The sequence below is a fragment of the Coffea arabica genome, chromosome 2e (assembly GCF_036785885.1).
Source record: "Coffea arabica cultivar ET-39 chromosome 2e, Coffea Arabica ET-39 HiFi, whole genome shotgun sequence".
Taxonomy (NCBI): domain Eukaryota; kingdom Viridiplantae; phylum Streptophyta; class Magnoliopsida; order Gentianales; family Rubiaceae; genus Coffea; species Coffea arabica.
Window position 1 is genome coordinate 26,371,361 of NC_092313.1, and position 19,337 is coordinate 26,390,697.

Sequence of the window (19,337 nt, forward strand, 5' to 3'; positions counted from 1 at the left end):
GATATAATTATGTCATACAAATTCTAACCTACTCTCATGATTGGGCTAGTACATGGTTATATATCCCTTCTCAGTTTAGTAGAAGGCTTAAGTGCATATCTATGGTGACCAAACACAAACTTGTTATTAAATCAAATCAGATAAATCAAGGCAACATCAATTATTTAACTAAAATAAATAATCAATACTCTTTCACAAAATTCTAACCCTGGATATAAATTAGTTCATCATAATTGTAAGAGTAAACAAGAATTCAAGATTAGATAATACAAAACTTAGAATAGAATTTCTCAATTGATGGCATCTCTAAATCCCATGCCTTGATCTCTAAGTTTGAATCTTGAATCTCTAAAGCAAGCCCTAAAACTAATGGTAGACAAGTGTTTCCTCTTAAAAATGTCCTAAGTACTATGCATAGTTTACTAAAGTCCCAGTTGAATCCCCGAAAGAATAGGATTCTTAAAACTGAAGAAAAATGAGTTTGCGCAAAGTGTGGCGCTAATTCCAATGATAAGTCCAGCGTGGGTCATTGATTACTCCAGTTTGGTAGACAAACACCGTTGCAGTGTCCAACATTAACTTCGACAACAGACATGGATGCGTGCATGAATCCACAAGGATCCATCCACGGATCTTCAATAAATCAGCAGCCTTCGTTTCTTCTTCATTTCTTCTTGCTCTGTCGCTCCTTCACTCAATACATCTTATCAAGATTGGTTCATTTTCTCTCAAATTAAGCTATTCACCTGTTAGAATAACATATGATCAAAATTAAGTAGTTTCTATTCAAGTAGAGCTCAAAAATCACCCTTAGCTAACAATTTACACGTGAATGTGCTGCACTTTATACCCATCAAAAAGGCAGAATTTGTTGCAAGAGCTAAATCCCTGCGGCTGTCTCTTTAGCAAATCTCTATTAATGATTCAGTGCATGTTTTAACAGGAAAAAAAAAAGAACTACAAGAAAGGTTTATGACTCCATGTCACGTCTACCTTCTTCCGTAATTCGCATGATTCACATGCATTTGCCAATGAAGCCATCCTCTACTGCAGCAAATAGAATTAATTGATAAAAATAGACTATTGGAACAAGAAACCTTGCTAAGCTTTAAAATGCATTAATGACTTCAATTGATAGGCATATCTGATCACTGATTGTGCAGGTGATTCACGTGTAAGCTAGAAAGTTATTTCAGAATTTTAAAAATTGGATATAATTAACTTTGAGTGATTTTTTGCCTCCAAAATAAAAAATTTAACCAAATACAACTTGAAAACTTTTAAGGGTCTGTCAAATGAGGACAGAGCAATCATTAAAATGTAATTCAGGTGTGAAATTTTTTTAAAAAATAAAGTTAACTAGAAAAAGTGTATAAATACAAGAGAGAATAATATTTAGTAATGTGTGCATTTACATGGTATGTTAGTGTGATTTAGATACATTAATGAGTGCCCATTACGCACTTGTTAGAAAATCGAATTTTATTAAGTAGAAATTTCATCTACAATCAATTATTTCTCTTATATTAGTTTACTAAAATAAATGTTATGTTTGACATGTAATGAATTAGTTTGTTTGGCTATCAATAAGCCACCTTCCATTTCAGACTCGGAAGCTTTATGACTCCCGATTACGGCTAGGTTCCTACTTGTCCGCGTGATTCACTTGCAATTCTCCGATGGAGCCTTCCTCCGTTATTTTTTTTTTCCAACAAACGATACCAATTTTATATATATTAACACTTGAAATTACAAGAGTTAATTACAAAACGGGGTAACTACCCCCATATCTTTCCTAGCTAGTTCTGATAACCAAGATGGGAATGATCCCTCCCATTCAATTATCCTAACTGACTTAACTGCAAATTGAGCCAAAGCATGGCTATAAGTATTAGCAGTCCTGGGAATAAACAAAAACACATAACAGTCAAAGTTCTTCTTCAAATCTTCGATGTCATCCACGATCGTTTGCAGCTTACAATCCTGTCTATTGCTTGAGTTGATTAGGCTTACCACATATTTGCAATCAGATTGGACCTCTATTGTAGTCCATCCTGCATTTGTGGCCATTTCCAACGCACTTCTTATTTCCATTGCTTCCTCGATTGCTGGTGCTCCTCTCCTCCGTGTCACGATGCCTTTAGCTTTCACTATCTTTCCACGCCAATTCCGCACAATGATCCCCAGGCCTGTCCGGACCATCTTAGCTGAGAGTGCCGCATCCGTGTTTATCCTTATCACCCCTTCTTTAGGTGGTTCCCATTTCTGTTGTGATTGCCCATTCTCCTCTGCTGGTGTAGCTGGTCTTCCATTGGTTTCATTGCAAGCTTCATACTCAAGCCATTCACTGTGAGCTTTGTCGACAATCAGTTTTGCATTCCCCCTCTCAGCTTGGAAAGTCATTTTGTTTCTAGCCTTCCACACTTGCCATAAAATGCTAACCGTAAGCTGGATTCTGTCCAGGCCATGCGCCTCCTTTGCTGATTGCATCACAGCAACCCACCAGTTCCAAAAGTTGCCTTGTAGTTCAGCTATCCCGTCCCATTTCACTGGAGCATGTTTCCATACCACTTTGGCAGTTGGGCAAAAGAATAACATATATTCAATGGTTTCAACATTGTCACCACAGCAGGCACATATGTTGCTTCCCTTTCCTATCCTCTTAAAAAGTGTTTCATTTGCAAGCAAGGCATTTTGTAGGCATCTCCATAGGAAGTGTTTTAGTTTCAGCTTGATATTCAAACTCCACAGCCTTTTCCATACCGTATGTTTCCTAATTTCCCAACTTGTTTCAGGTTCATGTGCCGTTTTGCTCCTCATGTTGGCAACTGTCCCTTTTGCGACAGCATAGCCAGTCTTTACTGTGTAACTTCCAGATTGGCTATACTGCCAATAAAACCTGTATTTCCTGCCAAAAATACTAAGAGGGATGCTGGAGATGAGAGTGATGTCTTCACTCCTGAACCACAGTTGCAGGAGATTAGATTTCCACCTCCCATCCTCAATTAATTCATGGACATATACGAGTGGGCAGCTTGTTGGTCTTGGAGTTGATACACAACCATTGGTCGATCCAGGTATCCACTTATCCTCCCAAATCCTCACTGTTCTACCATCTCCCACCCGCTTCCATAGCCCTTGTTGCAATAACTCTCCCCCCTTGTGGATACTTTTCCAGCACCAAGAAGCCGTGGGCGGGGGTTGTGTTTCTATCCAGTTTCCCTCTTTCATGTACTTTGCTTTCAAAACTTTGCTTACTAGCAAATTTGGATTAGTGATGACTCTCCAAATTTGCTTCGCAAGCAAAGCTAGGTTGAGAATCTCTAAGTCCCTAAAACCCAACCCCCCTCTACCCTTCACATCTGATAGCTTGCTCCATTTGACCCAATGCATCTTCTTTTCGATTCCCCCCCTCCCCACCAAAATCTAGCTAACCTAGAACTAATCTCCTTACAGAACCCTTTAGGGAGTTTGAAGCAAGACATTATGTGATTAGGCATGGCCATGATTACAGATTTCATCAGAATCTCTTTACCCCCTTGACTGAGCAACTTGTGTTTCCACCCTTGCAACTTGCTATTTATCTTGTCTTTCAGGTACCCAAACACCTGGTTCTTATCTCTTCCTATAGTCATGGGTAGACCTAGATACTTACCACTTGGGCCTCCCTCATATTATCTAACACCTTACTCACCTCTTTCCTAATTCGGTTGGGAGTGTTTTTAGAAAAGAACATGGCAGATTTTTCAAAGTTCACAACCTGTCCAGATGCTTGGCCATAGTGGTTAATGACTTCCTTAATCTTCAGAGCTTCCTTCTTACTTGCTTTGCAACACAACAAGGAGTCGTCTGCAAAAAACAAATGTGACACCATGGGGCTGTCTTTACTGACTTTGATTCTAGTGAGTTCTTTTCGATCCACAGCTTTATTGATTAAATTGGAAAATCCTTCAGTGCACAAGATGAACAAGTATGGAGATAAGGGGTCTCCTTGCCGAATGCCTCTAGAAGGCTTAATATATCCAACCTTCCTACCATTCAAGTTAAAGGAATATGAAACAGAGGAAATACAAGCCATGATCCATTGGACAAAAATAGGACAAAAACCCATGTGTATCATAATTCTCCCCAAATATTTCCACTCCACCCTATCATAAGCCTTGGACCTATCTAACTTAATGGACATGAAACCAACTTTTCCAGATCTTTTGTTTTTCAAGAAATGTAAAATTTCATGGGCAATCATGACATTGTCTAAGATCTGTCTCCCTGGGACAAAGGCTGACCGTGAGGGGGTAATACAGGGGTGAAGGACAGATCTCAGCCTATTAGCTAAGATTTTGGAGATAATTTTGTAAAGCACTGAACATAAGCTAATAGGTCTGAAGTTAGAGAGAATCACTGGATTGTCAACCTTTGGAATTAAGGAAATTATAGTTTCAATTACAGATTTAAGGAGGTTTCTAGTATGAAAAAAACTAGTAATGGCATGTATCAAATCATCTTTAATGATGTGCCAATATCTTTGAAAAAATAGAGGGGACATACCATCAACTCCAGGGGCTGTGTTAGGGAACATAGAGAAAGTAGTGTGTTGTATCTCCTTCTCGCCCACTGGTTTAATCAACTTTGTGTTCATAAGATGGGAAATAGTGCGAGGTATTCCCTGTAGCACTTCATCAAACTCAGAAGGTTCCGTGGAGGTGAAAAGTTCCTTATAGTGTTTGCTCAGTTCCTCTTCCACTTCTTGTTCGCCTCTACACCACTCTCCATTCGCCTTTTGCAACATATTGATTCTATTCCTTTTCCTTTTTGCCATGACACTTAAGTGAAAGTAGGCTGTATTTTTGTCCCCCTCTTTGAGCCATCTACTTCTTGATTTTTGACTCCAGTAAAGCTCTTCATCCTTGTAGGCCTTGCTCAATTGTAGCTTCAGGTTCGCCGCAGTTCTCTTGTCCCACTCTTCTTGCTCCCTTAGTGCTTTCAATTGCCCTTTTAACTCCTGGATTACTGCTCGTGAGTTACCTTTTGTTGTTCTATGCCAGTCGATTAGAGCTAACCTGCACTCTTTTATTCTTCTTACCACCTTGAACATTCGATAAAAATTGATAAAAATTGTTTATTGGAACAAGAAAACTTGCTAAGATTGGAAACGTATGTAGGTATATTTCATCATTGTATTGTATATGTAGTTGTTTCACACGTAAACTAAACAATGAATTGAGAACTATTGAAATTAAGGGTGTGTTTGTTTGGATGTAAAATATTTTCCTGAAAATATTTTACAAATTTTCCCGTGTTTGGTAACCATTTTATCTTGGAAAAAGATTTACGCAGGGAATATATTTTACTTCACTTGGTGGAAAATAACTTCCTCTTTTGACTCTCTGAAGTTATTTTCCTTCATTAAAACGAGCGGCTCTTGCACTTTACAATAGAGCTACATACTCCCACGTTCTAACAAAAACAAACAAAGACTTTGCGGCTAAAGATACAGAGAGTGAGCAATGGAGATTGGAGAGACTGAGAAATCACCAACAATATGATCATTTCTGATGGCAACCATCTCCAACTCTAGCAAGGTGCCTTGGGTGAGATTCTTATTTAGGGTTTTGTCTTGAATATCTTTTATTTTTTTCCAAAAAAATCTGATAAAATTGGTTGCTCCAGTCTAGGATTCTATCGATTTTTTTTAAAAAAATTTTGTTGCTATAATTCTTGAGAATTGTGGCACTAGTTTCACAGAGGAATATGAAGCTCTAGAATTCTGGTAAAATTTATTGCTCTGCTTCTCTTTTCTGACGATTCTTATTGATGTAAGGGCTTGAGCTTGCACGATTGTTTTTGTATCAATTGATTGATAGATTAAGAAACTTCAGTAGTTTTCTGTAAATTATCAATCAATTGGTGTCAACGGCTCATCCCCACTCTGGCAGCGACATCTCATTCCCGTTCCTACAATAGCATTTCCAACAAGGGTGAAGACGCCTTAAGTATTTCCAGAGGTATGATGGTCTCTTATTAGTTTTTTTTTTCCCTCCCTTTTCCTTTGAAAAATTGTCTAGAATTACTGGTGTAGATTCTTGAAGTTGGATTTGAATGAATTTTTGTGGGTTGCTTTTGTTTTAGTTTGTTCTTACCTGATTAGGGTTACATTTGATTTGATTGATGCTAATGAATTAATTTGGCTGCTGAATTTTGGGGGTTTTATGATTCTAGGAATCTGATTATTAATTTCACTGGCTTTTATCTATTGGGAACTTGAACTTGCAATTCTGACTATCTTTAAAGATTTGGGGTGGAGAATTGGTTGACTTAGGCATTCAGTTTGTTTATTTGGAGCAGAGTTTCTTCTTTAGGATATGGACTATTGAGGAAGTTGTAATTGAATATGTTTGTTACTGTTGTTGATGGATTATCATTTTGTCCTCCTAAGCTTCTTGTGGATTTCAATTGTTGGCATTTGCTGGTCTTCTAGTGTTGTATACTAGTTTGTTTAAAGCAATGTCCTTTAATGATTTTTACGAAGCTGCACAATGGACATGGGAGCTTGGACTGTTTCATTAAGCTTACATTCTTGTTTCTGTTGTAATCAGTTGTTATTGCTTGTAATATGATCAGATGAACAAGATGTTGATTGTGACTATTTAAAGACACTAAGCAATTTTCTCTTGGTGGAAACTGACCCTTGGAGAGTGATCTATTTTTTCTGTCTGGAACCATAGTTGTCAAAAGAAGACATAGTTGTTAGAATCAATGTTGCAGACCTAACTGCATAATGTTGGCAATAGCGGTGTTGGTGTTGCTGCAAGTTGTGTATTGATGTAAATTCCTAGGATAAAGGTTTCAGTTATGATTATTTTCTGATTCAAAAGGTGTGGGTATTGGCAATGGTTATACTGAGGTATTCTCCTTGGATTGTTACTTAAGTTGATCATCTGCTTACGTCAAAGACGAATAATTCTTTCTTCAATTTTGTGTCTTAAATGACTGCATGTTTTATGGTATTCTGCTTGGCTTGTTGCTTAAGTAGGTCCTTAAAGAAGATGATAATTAGTTTTCGTTACCAGATACCAAATATCAAGTTGGTTGATGACCTGGCTGCACATTTTGTGGCAAAAATTATTTATGGATTCTAGTTTATACAGCATAAATAAAGGTTGATTTGGAGAGAAAATTGCACAGCTACCTAGGTTTTGGGTTTTGGAGAAGACGGTGCAGCACTTGAGGCTGGTTGAACAATTTGTTGCAGATCGTTTCTGTGGCTGATAGTAAGATGTGCTTGCGATTGAACTTGTGCATACTGGATTCCCCATCAAGCTGGAGTAAAGAGAAAATATTCAGCAGTTTGGTCAGGAAAGAGAATTGGCAATGTGTGGTATTTTATGTATATCAGTGGAAGTTTTTTGAATTGTATCACTCACAGTAATGTCTTGCTGTATCCGGAACTGAGTACTACTGAAGATATATCATTATTCTGCAATCAACAAGTTGCAGTTGTTGGCTAATGTTATTACCCATATCCAATGTATCATTGAATGCGTTCCTCCTCAGAATCCTGTTAAAAGTTAATGCTATCAAAATAAGTTCTTTCACTTCTCCAGGTAGCATCCAAATGCTTTCTTTCTTCGAGATTGCTTATTTTTAAACTTACACTATTTGGATCTGAGGTAAACTAAAAAGTTGCTGGGGTACTTGTCCCTGGAGTGGACCATTTTCCAATGCCCTGATCACCATTCCAGAAATTTTAATAAGAAAAAGGAAGGAGTTCTTAGTATTGATTCCATAGTGATTAATACTCACAAAGTAGTTAGTGACTTTAAGGTTGAGAACCATGATGGAGCTTGTGATGGTCGAAAAGAGTTGTTGCTCAGGTTCCTATGAAGAGAATCAATGTTGTGACCATGTTCATCCTTGAGATTCACATATAGAGATCTCAAAGGAAATTTAAGTTTTAGATCCTTACACATAATTTAGGAAGATATATATGAATAAATATTTTATAGAAATGATAATATGATTATAATGGATAGAAACTAAAATTAACTTGTAATGAAATGAATGTTTTGAGAGCAGAAAAATATTCGCAACATATTAACAAACATATCAAAAAATATTTTCATTGACAAACCAAACACCGAAAAATTATGAAAAAGGAATTTGGAAAATATTTTCACTTAATAACCAAACACTGGAAAATTATGGGGAAGGAAGTGATTTTCCAGGAAAATGACTTCGATGGAAAATATTTTCTCTAGGAAAATATTTTCAGTCCAACCAAACAGACCCTAAATGAAATCAAATTTGAGTAAATACTGATCTCAAAGAAAAATAAAGTGCTCTGACCAAATGCAAGTTGGCAAATTTTTAATTAGAAATTTCATCTAGAATCAGTAATATCTCTTTTCAGAAGAGATCGGTAAAGTAAAGTTGATGTTTGACATGCTATACGATTAGTTTGATTGACTGACTAAATAAGTGGATTTACTTACCTCAATCTGTAGATTTTTTGCTTTGTATAATTCGAAAATATCATATAGCAAGATACTCTACCATATCGGAAAAGTCTTTCCAAATAAGTATGCAATTGATATGCGGAACAAAATAACTTAAAGATGGGACACTCCACCGACCAAAAACTAGCCATATATATACATATACTAATGATTATTATTATCTTTTATATTTATACACTTTCCTTATTTATTCTTACCTACCATCCCTTGTATTTATTTATTTTTTCTAATTAATCTTATAATTTTAAAAATATAATATAGAAAATACATCTTAACAAATGCTCAAAGGGCACCCGTTAGACAAACTGTAACGAGAATAATCAATGTTTTACTTGATTGCAAATTTTTGCATACTTCTGGCATGTGAAAGCACCCAACTGCCAACTGAGCAGATAAGTGCACAATTATTCTACTGAAATTGCTTTAAAATGTAGACAAGCATGTGAGATTGCTTTGCGCTCTATTTAAAGGACTTACAAAATAAATCTTGCCAATACTGAGCTATGGCATTTCAAGTTTCTCTTTGGCTTGGCCTCCTAATCTTGGCCAATTTCTTGTTCTTTAGAGAGCTTTCTGCTGCGCAGGAACCAAGTCATAATGTAACCATTCCATTCAACCGCAGTAGTTTTCCACCTAATTTTATATTTGGTGCTTCTTCTTCTGCCTATCAGGTAAGCCATCTTCCAATTTTTTTTCTTTTTCTAATCTTTCAGCAGTGTCTTTCTAATCCCTCAAAATTCCTTGAACTTAATTTCTTGCTTTAACCATCATTTTATTGATGAACATTAGCAGCCATGTATCATTAAACAATGTACAAGGGTAATTATATACACTCCTAATTCTGTTGTACAGTTTTGTCTACTATTTCACACTCAGAAAAAAATACAATTTTGGTCGCTAATATTTGGGATATGATCCTAATTAGACCCTCTCATTTTAGGAAAAACATAATCTTGTAGCTAGTCAATTTGGAAGAATCATGGACAGTTTGCAGTTTCACTCAAACATTGGACACACATTGGCAACGTCAATGACAGAAGCCATGATGGTTAAATTATATACAACCATTAGGGAATAGGAGGACTTTATTTTTATTTTTTTCTGTAATAATGTTGAATATGATCAGTTTGATAGGCATTGAACACATATAGATGAAGAGAAACTTCTTCCAGGGTTTTCATCTCTATCGAAATGCTACATTCTTAGCTGGATATATATATATATATATATATATATATATATATATATATATATATATATATATATATACTCAAGTCTGTAAGTTATGGCCTGCAGTACGAAGGAGCAGCATTCGAAGATGGAAAAGGACCGAGTATATGCGATACTTATATCCACAAATATCCAGGTCTCTCTTCTCTCTCTCTCTCTCTCTCAATAACAATTCTACAACTCAAAAAAATAACCAAAAAGAACCCAAAATTCCAATGATATTAAAAGAATGACAAAGTTTTCAATCACATTTATGATCACATACCACTTGTGCTTGCTGCAGAGAGAATAAGAGATCGCAGCAATGGGGATGTGGCCGATGATTTTTATCATCGTTACAAGGTCTGGGTATACAATAATTAATGAATCAGATCAATGGACTATATTCGATTGTTAAAATATCACAGGCAATTAAATGCAAAATTTTGGAATCCTCACTGCGTATGATTTATGCTGACAATGTCACATGCAGGAAGACGTACAACTAATGAACTACATAGGCATAACTGGTTTCAGGTTTACCGTCTCGTGGCCCAGAGTTTTGCCTCGTAAGATGTTTTTTTTTTTATGTATTAGTCAAAGTGATAATAATTTTCTGTCAGATATCAAGTTATAGTAGTTATTCATCAGATTTCTTTCTATTCATATTTACTATATGTTTGGCTAGCAGCATATATGTGCAATAGTAAATGATTTTCTTAATCAGTTTTTTGATAATATGTATGCTTACCACGCTTCTTAATTTCAGATGGGAAGCTGAGTAAAGGAGTGAACAAGCAAGGCATTGCCTTTTACAACAACCTCATCAATGAGTTAATATCAAAGGGTTAAGTTGCTTTCTCAAAAATGAAATCTCTTATTCTCTTAATATCAAAGGGAACATAGCGAAGACGATATTATAAAAAATAAGAATTAATTTTATATACACTGTCAACATATACATTATTATCATTAGATATATAACACATGTGTAAATTTTGAAATTCAAAATTTGCTCATGTGTCATCCATCAAATCTTGATAGTGTAAACGCTGTCAGTGTATACAAACTAAAAAATTAATAGCCCTTCCCTTTCTTTCTTTCTTCATTTACTGATACCATTGATTTTGTTTTAAATTTTGTGTTAAAACAGGCGTAACACCTTTTGTGACACTGTCTCATTGGGATCCTCCACAAGCCCTAGATGATGAATATGGTGGTTTTCTAAATATTAATATTGTGTGAGTCAAGATTCTTTTTTTTTTTTTAATAAACAAAGAAATTTACAAATAGATAAGCTTAATAATATATATTCTACGGAGTTAAAATTCATTAACATTGTAATTTAATTGGCAGGGATGATTTTCGAGATTTCGCTGAGCTTTGTTTTAAAGAATTCGGTGATAGGGTCAAGCACTGGTTGACCTTCAACGAACCGTGGTCTTTTTCCGTTGGTGGTTATGATTCCAGCACCTTTGGAGGCACTATAGCACCTGGAAGATGTTCGGCATGGTTGAACAAAGGATGCCCAGCTGGGGATTCTTCAACTGAGCCATATTTGGTTGCTCACCATATAATCCTTTGCCATGCAACAGCTGCTAAACTGTATAGGGAGAAGTACAAGGTAACTGTAATCATTAATTAATTAATTAGTGTTTGTATTTCATATGCTTATTACACTATAATTTCTCCACAAGCAAAACATTTTTTTTTGGTTTTTCAAAGAGAAATATGAAATATTTATAGTTGGATATTCTACTCTGAAGCCATCTCAAAAGGGGCAGATAGGGATAGTGCTTATAACAAATTGGTGGATACCATACTCCAATTCGAAGGCTGATGCACTTGCGGCCCAAAGAATCCTAGACTTTTTCCTTGGATGGTGAGTACCAATTTAGGTGCTAATTTGTTCCCCCAACTAGTATCATTATTCCCTTGAGAATTGAAATTAATAATATTGATATTATATATAAGACCATATTAATTTATTAACATGAACTCTTCAATTAGCATCTTACTAGCGAGCCTTATGGTTTTGATAGGTTTCTTGATCCACTCACTTTTGGTGACTACCCAAAAAGCATGCGTAGCTTTGTGGGGAAACGCTTACCAAAATTTACTGAAGAACAGAAATTGTTGATCAAAGGGTCCTTAGACTTCCTGGGATTGAACTACTATACTTCAAGTTATGTTTCTAATGCCCCCTATGCTAATAGTGTTAACATCAGCTATTCGACCGACCTGCAAGTTAATTTCACAGGTAAATAGCTCGAATTAATATTATGATTATAACTAATTGTGGACAAAAAAAATCTGTAAGAGTTATTGTTAAGTATTTGGTTCCCATCTTCAAGGCCAATTTGAGTTGATCCCTCATGTATGGTTCCTTGAGTTGTGAACAATTCTAATATTTGTCCCTCACCTTTCAACTTTCGTTGATTTAGTCCCTCATGTTCATCAAATTTACAGCTTTAGAGTAGTCCGGAAAATGTATTGTTTGAGACACATAAAGAAGCGAACTCGTCAAAATATAGATGTGGGGAATGAAGGGAGGAACATTTATTAAGAGATCAAATATGGTAAAAATTAAACAAAGGGAGCAAAAGTTATTTTCATTAGGGACTAGATCTTCAATTCGATTTGATTATGCCTAAATGTCCATATATTTCTTGTTTGACAGGAATACGGAATGGAAGACCTATTGGGGCACCGGTAAGTTCGTTCATTAGATATCTAGATGAGCTAAAATTATCAAAGAGAGAACTTTTTAAGTAAGGAAAGTCCTAATTTTTTCCCCCTACAAACGCTCAATTAACCTATATCTTTATTTTTTCCCCCCAATCAATTTCTGTTGATTTGTAGACCGGAGCAGGTTTTTTTTATATTTATCCAAAAGGGCTTACCGAGCTGCTTGTCCATGTGAAGAAAAACTACAAGAATCCAACAATCTATATTACTGAGAATGGTGAGAAATTGAACAAATAACTCAAATTGATCATCTACATTCGCTTTACTCAAATAACTCAAATTGATTTGCACAATGACCAGGGTATGATGAAAGCAATATAAATAGTCTTGAGCAAGCGATCCGTGATACAAAGAGGATCAAATTTTATATCGGCCATTTCAAGGCAGTGAAGGCAGCCATTGAGTAAGTGCACTTCTTCTTCTTTGCAGATCGAATTAATTGGAGAAGCTTTTTATCTATGTGTACATGAAATTTCAAGGGCTAAATCTCTAAATTAAGAAGTCCCTGAAATTGTTCCAAAGATTCCATGTTTTTATCAAGTTTGCTTAAATTCTACAACAGGTCAATTTTGGTACTTTAGTTGCATTCACCAAAAAAACAAAGAAAAAAGAAAGGCTTTGATCTTCTTTTTCTTAATTAACGGATTGATAACCTACAAAAGTTACGGATAATTTCTTTTGTTTAAGAGATTGCATATAGTCATAGAAGACTCTAAATCTTGTGTTGAGCAATAATGGATTTGAGATGGTAATTAAGTATTCTTTTATGGTTAATCCGTTGTTTGTTTCTTTAATCTTTGTTTTCAATTGCTACACTTGATTTTGTGAACTATGTTTAACTTTTCATAATTAACTTTGGAGAAAGTCAATCTTTTACATAAATGTTGTTTGCACCAATTAATTAACGTTGTCGCTTGATATAAAGACTTATTCTGAAGACTAAAATGGCTTGATAGTTGATATACCCTTTACCAAATGGGATAATTTCAGAAACCTCCTCTGAGGTTTTTGACAATTGCACTCGGCTCCCTTGAGATTTATATAATTACGGAGATCTCCCTTGATGTGATAAAATGACAACAATGCCTTTCATTAATTGTCAACCCATTGAAAAACTCTATCAAATATTAAAACTCTCTCATCCATTATCAACCAATAATTCAAACTACAATATTTTTCATTTAACTATCTATTCTTTTTCTTCTACATCTATTTTTCTTTCAAACTATTTAATTAGTATTATCAATCAAATGTGTACTGTTATCACTAATAAAATCACCATACATACTAAACCACCAATACTTACCTGGCTTGGTATCCATTCCCAATTATCGCTTATCCATTATTATTAAATAGTTTTCTTGCGCCCATTTTTGTTTCCAATTTTTGATAGGCATTAGCAAATTGAAATTGTCAAATGACAAATTGGGTGCTAATTTCATTACCAAATAGATGGAGATGAAAATAATGGCAATGATAAAAAATAAAAATTAAGGATATGAAGTGGAATAGGGACTAAATATAGGTTATACTGTTATGGTTGCCATGAAAAAAAAGTGTTTCTGGTATATATTTATAACTACATTGTATTTTTATTTTTGATTTACAATTATTGATGCTATTCCTATAGAAAAAATTTGATTGATTTTGAACTCTGTACCAATACAGTATATTGGATATTGATATTAATAGTGATGGATTAAATTATTTTGTATTAAAAAGGTGGCAGCCATGGAATAGAAATTTATGGATATTGATGAATATTGTTGTGTATTAAGTAAAATCTAATATTAATATGAGATTGTAAGTAAGTATTTGAGTATCTGATATAACATTTATAGTTGATACAATGGTCTGCATTAGAAATTTTTAGGTAAAAAAAAGAACATTAAAACAAAAATAAGTGTTTATTTAATGGTGATTTGAATGTTGATAGGATAGGTAATAGTGATAGCAAGTAAAGATAGAATGAAATAGAAACTGTGAACCATTTTTTTCCTTTTCATTTTTGTTGTGAATTATAACTCAAGGACATTATAGAAATTTTGAGAAAAAGTATCTTTTGAGCCTAGAATGTTACTTAAATAGTGAAAATAGGGAAAGTAGGTGTAATTTTTAGAACTTGAGAGAAATTTTTTCCAATTGTCAAAAACCTCATGGAGGTATGTGAAATTAACCCTTACCAAATAGAAACTTTTAAGTGATTAAAACTATGAAACATAGATATTAAACCCGGCCCGGCCCGGTCCGGTTGGGTTGAACCGCCCATGAAATGGGGCCGATTTTGTATTTGGATCGTTTGTGCAAGAAAATCGTTGACTTTTTCACGAATCGAGTTGACCGGTCATGAAATCGGGCCGATTTTGTATTTGGATCGTTTGTGCAAGAAAATCGTTGACTTTTTCACGAATCGAGTTGACCGGTTAAACCGGACAGTTTTCTAAGGTACCCGGTTTTGGATAAAATAATGTTTAGAAAGTGCTGCGGTGCTGATTTGAACCTTGGACCTCGAATATAAGAACTAAGTACACTCACCACTAGCCCAACAGCTTGTTTTGTGTTTGTTTGCCCTTCTATATTAATATTAGATTTTATTATTCCCTAAATTCTATAAATTATGGAATGGATTTAAAAAATAACATATTACACAATTCATTTTAAAGACGAATATTATTCTTAATAACCTTGCACTTAAAATCCATAAATAAACTAGATAATTACACTTTGATAAAATTTTATTCTTGAAATTTAGTGGATTACTAATTAAATTTAGATTTTATTAATTCTTATAAGAATTAATGATTCTATAATAAATTGGACTAATTGAGTATTTACTATAACATAGTTTATTATAGTTTCAACCATATAAAAAATTATAATATATAATATTTAAATATATGTAATGACCCATCGATTAGACCACTCACCCACCGATTGAACCAGTAATCCGTTGACCTACCTCTTTCACCGGATTCCTCTCCGGATTGGGTTTAATAACTATGCTATGAAAGAAAGCTCGTAAAAGAAAGAAGACAAAATCGGGAATCTGGTGGAACACGACAAAATCCCTAGTGAAAGTACATGGTTGAACAGGACAAGAAAGCTTATTGCAATTTGCTGATCGGTCATATCGTGGTAATAGCGAAAGTGATGGGTTGCACGCTTTCCTTGTCTTATTTGATGCCCTTTAACTTTTTTATTTTCCTTTTATTTTTTCAAAAAAATATAGTACTAATATACTACTATCGGTTTCTACAGGCTTCTGTAACTTACGGTAGCTATAATGGAACTATTGTTGTTAATATATATCTTTTCATTTTTACAAATTGGATAAATATGCGCAGCAAAATACCGTAGATGAAAAACAAAGAGAAAATATAATACGTATCTATTTCTTCTTATCTTTTTTTTTTTTTTGCAGGAAGGGAGTTGATGTAAAAGGATTATTGGCATGGACCTTCTTGGACACATTCGAATGGACTGCAGGTTTCACTGAGAAGTTTGGGATAATTTATGTTGGCTCCGTTTGGATTAGCTGTTTTTGGGGTTGTTTTTCAAAAACAGCACTGTAGCATTTCGTTTTTGAAATACAAGTCCGTTTGGATTAGTTGTTTTTGGAGTTGTTTTTCAAAAACTATATGAAAAACTTTTACTATAAATGTTTTTTGGATTAGTTTTAGAGTTATTTTTACAACATATTTTTGGGTATTTTTATAATTTATATTTTATATTTTTATATACATTTATGCATTTATACTACATTTATAAATAAATATAGTTATATATTAGCTAAAAAAAATATAAATGTATTATAAATGTATAAATGTATATTATTATAAATGTATAAATTATAAATGAATATTATATAAATGTATAAATTACAATTTATAATTTATAACTTTTATATTTTTATATAAATATACATTTATGCATTTATAATACATTTATAAATATTTATAAATAAATATATTTATACATTTATATAAAAATATAAAAATGTATTATAAATTTATTATATTATATATAATACATAATATAAATATATTTATAAATGTTTAAGTGTATATTATTATAAATGTATAAATTATAAATGAATATTATATAAATGTATAAATTATAAATTATAATTTATATTTTTATATTTTTATATAAATATACATTTGTGCATTTATAATACATTTATAAATAAATATATTTATGTATTTATATAAAAATATATAAATGTATTATATTATGTTTAATACATAATATAAATATATTTATAAACATATAAGTCTATATTATTATAAATGTATAAATTACAAATGAATATTATATAAATGTATAACTTATAATTTTATTAATATATATTAATATTAAGTATAAATGTATTATTATAATTAATATAAATGTACAAATGTATTAATATTATGTATAAATATAAAATTAATATTATATATATTAATATAAATGTATAAATGTATTATATTATGTATAATATACAATATTATGTATATTATAAATATGCATTAATATATATGTTATGTATATTATAAATATACATTAATATATATATATTATGTATAAATGTACATTTATATAAATGTATAATACATATAATATATAATATATATTATATTATATATAATTTATATAATATATAATATTCATATAAATATATTATAAATATATATAAATATTTTTTAAATAATATAAAGTATTTATAATACGTATAAATAAATATATAAGTATTTAATAAATATAATATACATTAATATTAATTATAAATATTATAATATTATAAATATGGTGTTTATATAATATTTCAATTTGTAATATTTATTGTATATTTCATTATATAAATATTCATATAATATATAATATATAATTTTCAATTTGTATAATATACATAATATTGTATATATATATATAATATAATATACATAATATACATTATTACATCATTACATATTATGTATATTATATATTATACATAACATTATTATACATTATTATACACAATAATGTACATAATAATATTATACATTAATAATGTATATATTATAATATAATGTACATAATATATTATGTATAAATATTTGCACATTTATGTATACAACATTACATATTATGTATATTATATTATATTATGTATAATATACAATATTATGTATAATATTAATGTATATAAATATTTATATAATATATAATATATATAATTTTCAATTTGTATATTTCAATTTCTATTAATATAATGTATATATAATATACATAATTAAAATATACATAATTGAAATATACAAATCGAAATATACATATGTAGTTGTTTTTGATATAATGTTTGGATACGGTATTTTTGAAGTTGTTTTGGAAATACACATTTACTGTAGCATTTGGAATGTGAAAAACAGTTTTTCAAAAACAGCCCCAAAAACAAGGGATCCAAACACACCCGTTGACTTTAAAAATGGACTCAAAAGGCATCCCAAGCATTCAGCTCATTGGTTGAAACAATTCCTCAAGTAATAATCAATTGCAAAAATTGAACCCTGTTTGCCATTCCAAAATAATGTCCCCTGCAAGTAGCAAGGCTTCGACAGGCTCGTGTTATTTACTTGGTTGTCCATGTCGAAAATGATTATGCACAGTTATAAGCTATGTAAACTTTGTGATAAATTAAAACTTTGTGCCAAAAGTTCTGTATTGCTACTTGAGAGGTTTGAAATTCTGTCTAACTCTCAAATGAAAATAACAGTTTAGCAATCAAATTCAGTTAAGTTGTTGATGTTTGATGTGGTAGTTGTTTTGAAAATGCGAAGCACAATGTTTGGGTTAAAAATGAAAAAGCCAATTGTGGTTAAGTGAATATACAAAAAAACTCCACGTTGTTTCCAAACATATAATCCGACGCCTCGTAATTTGAACTAAATTGAAAATGTGACGAAGATCGTCAAAACTAATTTGGATAGATGAAATGATATATATATATATATATATAAGGATAAAATGCAGAAAGCTCGTGATTAAGTCAACTTACAAGAAAGTCCATTGTGGCTTCAAAAAATATAATATCATCCCTTTCACACATAAAACGATTGTTCTGGTTTGATTAATATCTATATATGGGATAACACCCAAATCACAAAAAAAATCCACAATCATCCATTGTACACACAAAGTGCAACATCCCTTTTGATGACTTTTTTATCTACATAATTTTTAATTTTACTTTTTGTGAACATTCACAAATCTTGTACTGGTATCGTAGGGTCTAGTTCTGCTGCCCACTCGAAAGTTTGAGAAAAATATAAGCAACTATTTTGCAAAATTTTCCTTCACTTACACAAAAAAAAAAAAGTTTCAAAATTCTTACTTTAATTTCTTAAAAAGACCCATGGCTAATTGCTCAAAATATCAATGAAAAAAAAAGTGGTGCAAATGTTGGTCTCGAACTATGCCTAAGCACGGTAGCCCTGAAAATTTTTTTTAATCTCGTACACTGTCTGGCTAACTCAGGATCAGGCCCAAAAAAAAGGTACTTTAAGCTTTTTTTTTTTTTTTTTTCGAGAAAGCGGTATCCTGCCAGGCTAACTAAGCACAGCAGTGGTGATACTTTTTTCTAAACGACAAAAAGTACGCCTGCCACAATTTTTTTGTTGCAGAATCTTGTATGGCGAGAATCTTGCTCCTCGTATGGCTTGCCCTTCACGTGCCACATGTAATCATCACTTGTAATGTATTTGGCTGGTATTAATTAGCGTGGCTGTTATACCTCCTTTATGTTCACATTTTGGCAATTTTTTGCTCGTTGTCCTATTTAGGTTTAACTGCTTTTCTTTTATTTCTTTTGTTTTTAAATTTTCTTGAGTGGTGTTTTTTCTTTTC

The 19,337-nt window shown here is 32.3% G+C and overlaps 1 protein-coding gene and 1 long non-coding RNA gene across 2 annotated transcripts; both read left to right on the forward strand.

Moving 5' to 3' along the window:
* Positions 1 to 5,452: 5,452 nt before the first annotated feature.
* LOC140036941 (uncharacterized) lies at positions 5,453 to 7,597 on the forward strand. The gene is made up of 3 exons (XR_011840580.1): positions 5,453 to 5,591; positions 5,822 to 6,005; positions 7,149 to 7,597. It is a non-coding gene; the product is annotated as an uncharacterized lncRNA (long non-coding RNA).
* Positions 7,598 to 9,019: 1,422 nt separating this feature from the next.
* LOC113728480 (beta-glucosidase 13-like) lies at positions 9,020 to 17,978 on the forward strand. The gene is made up of 14 exons (XM_027252880.1): positions 9,020 to 9,187; positions 9,813 to 9,882; positions 10,030 to 10,088; positions 10,219 to 10,294; positions 10,495 to 10,572; positions 10,879 to 10,966; positions 11,082 to 11,349; positions 11,492 to 11,607; positions 11,768 to 11,985; positions 12,406 to 12,437; positions 12,588 to 12,690; positions 12,774 to 12,876; positions 15,895 to 15,982; positions 17,901 to 17,978. Exons 1-14 carry the CDS (start codon positions 9,020 to 9,022, stop codon positions 17,976 to 17,978), a joined length of 1,545 nt encoding a protein of 514 aa, XP_027108681.1.
* The last annotated feature ends 1,359 nt before the right edge of the window (positions 17,979 to 19,337 follow it).

Coding starts and splice junctions, on each gene's coding strand:
- LOC113728480 (XM_027252880.1), top strand. CDS start 9,020: ATGGCATTTCAAGTTTCTCTTTGGCTTGGCCTCCTAATCTTGGCCAAT. Junction 11,350..11,491: donor TGTATAGGGAGAAGTACAAG/GTAACTGTAATC, acceptor TCTACTCTGAAG/CCATCTCAAAAGGGGCAGAT. Junction 11,608..11,767: donor CTAGACTTTTTCCTTGGATG/GTGAGTACCAAT, acceptor TGGTTTTGATAG/GTTTCTTGATCCACTCACTT.